The sequence below is a fragment of the Diaphorina citri genome, unplaced genomic scaffold (assembly GCF_000475195.1).
Source record: "Diaphorina citri unplaced genomic scaffold, Diaci psyllid genome assembly version 1.1 scaffold23868, whole genome shotgun sequence".
In the NCBI taxonomy this organism is placed as follows: domain Eukaryota; kingdom Metazoa; phylum Arthropoda; class Insecta; order Hemiptera; family Psyllidae; genus Diaphorina; species Diaphorina citri.
Window position 1 is genome coordinate 1 of NW_007401210.1, and position 803 is coordinate 803.

An 803-nucleotide genomic window follows, 5' to 3' on the forward strand; every position below is an offset into this window, starting at 1 on the left:
TCCCTTACCTGGCCAACCGGAATTCGACACTCCCTCAGGTGAAGTGCATGTTTTGCTGACAGGCTGGAACACCTCTTCCCAGCCTCCCCGTGAGTAGCTCCATTCTTTGGAGTCCAGGATGAGGGTTCTCCGAGTGGCGTAGGCTACGATGAAACAGTAGACCACATGGTGCAACTGACACCCGTAACCACAGCCCTGTGAAAGAAACACGGAAACTTCTGCGATAATGCTCACTCCTCCCCAAGGGTAAGGAACTCTGCCACTTCAGCAGGATGCATCCAGAGGTCACGGGTAGTCCGTATACCTACTTGGTCAACAAGAGAACACCAGAAAACAATCGGGGATATTTGCAATTGAAACAAGAGAGCAATTTTTTTATTGACTCTGAAAATCAAGCCTGGGACCTTTTGCTCATCGTTAACTCAGAACTAACTCAACTTACTTTGTTTAATTTGTCTGTGTTGTGTTGTTTCTGTTGTTTATTTTGCTTATTGTACTTACTTTGTTTAGCTCGCACACCAATTTCCTGGCAGTTCGACAGTCGGGAGGGTTTTGTAGATATTCGAGTCGTCGTTGTACAAGGTCACTGAGATCCAAAGATTCCTTCAACCTCCAATCATCAAATGAATCTCTGGCTTTCAACATGCCCAGGACATGAAGTAGAGATCTGAAAACAGGGGCAATCTCCATTCATCAAATGAATCTCTGGCTTTCAAAATGCCCAAACAGGGCCGGATTAGCCCCCCGCGGGGCCCGGGGCAGTTTCAAAGGCGCGGGGCCCCCAGGACCTACCCCCCTCCCTA

The 803-nt window shown here is 48.3% G+C and overlaps 1 protein-coding gene across 1 annotated transcript; it reads right to left on the reverse strand.

Annotated features, from left to right (window-relative positions):
• Positions 1 to 8: 8 nt before the first annotated feature.
• Positions 9 to 667, reverse strand: LOC103523465 (alpha-(1,6)-fucosyltransferase-like; the record flags this gene model as incomplete). Its single annotated transcript, XM_008488506.1, has 2 exons — positions 9 to 195; positions 502 to 667. Coding segments are annotated over 2 exons (353 nt in total), but the record flags the coding sequence as incomplete, so codon positions are not given.
• Between the last annotated feature and the right edge of the window lie 136 nt (positions 668 to 803).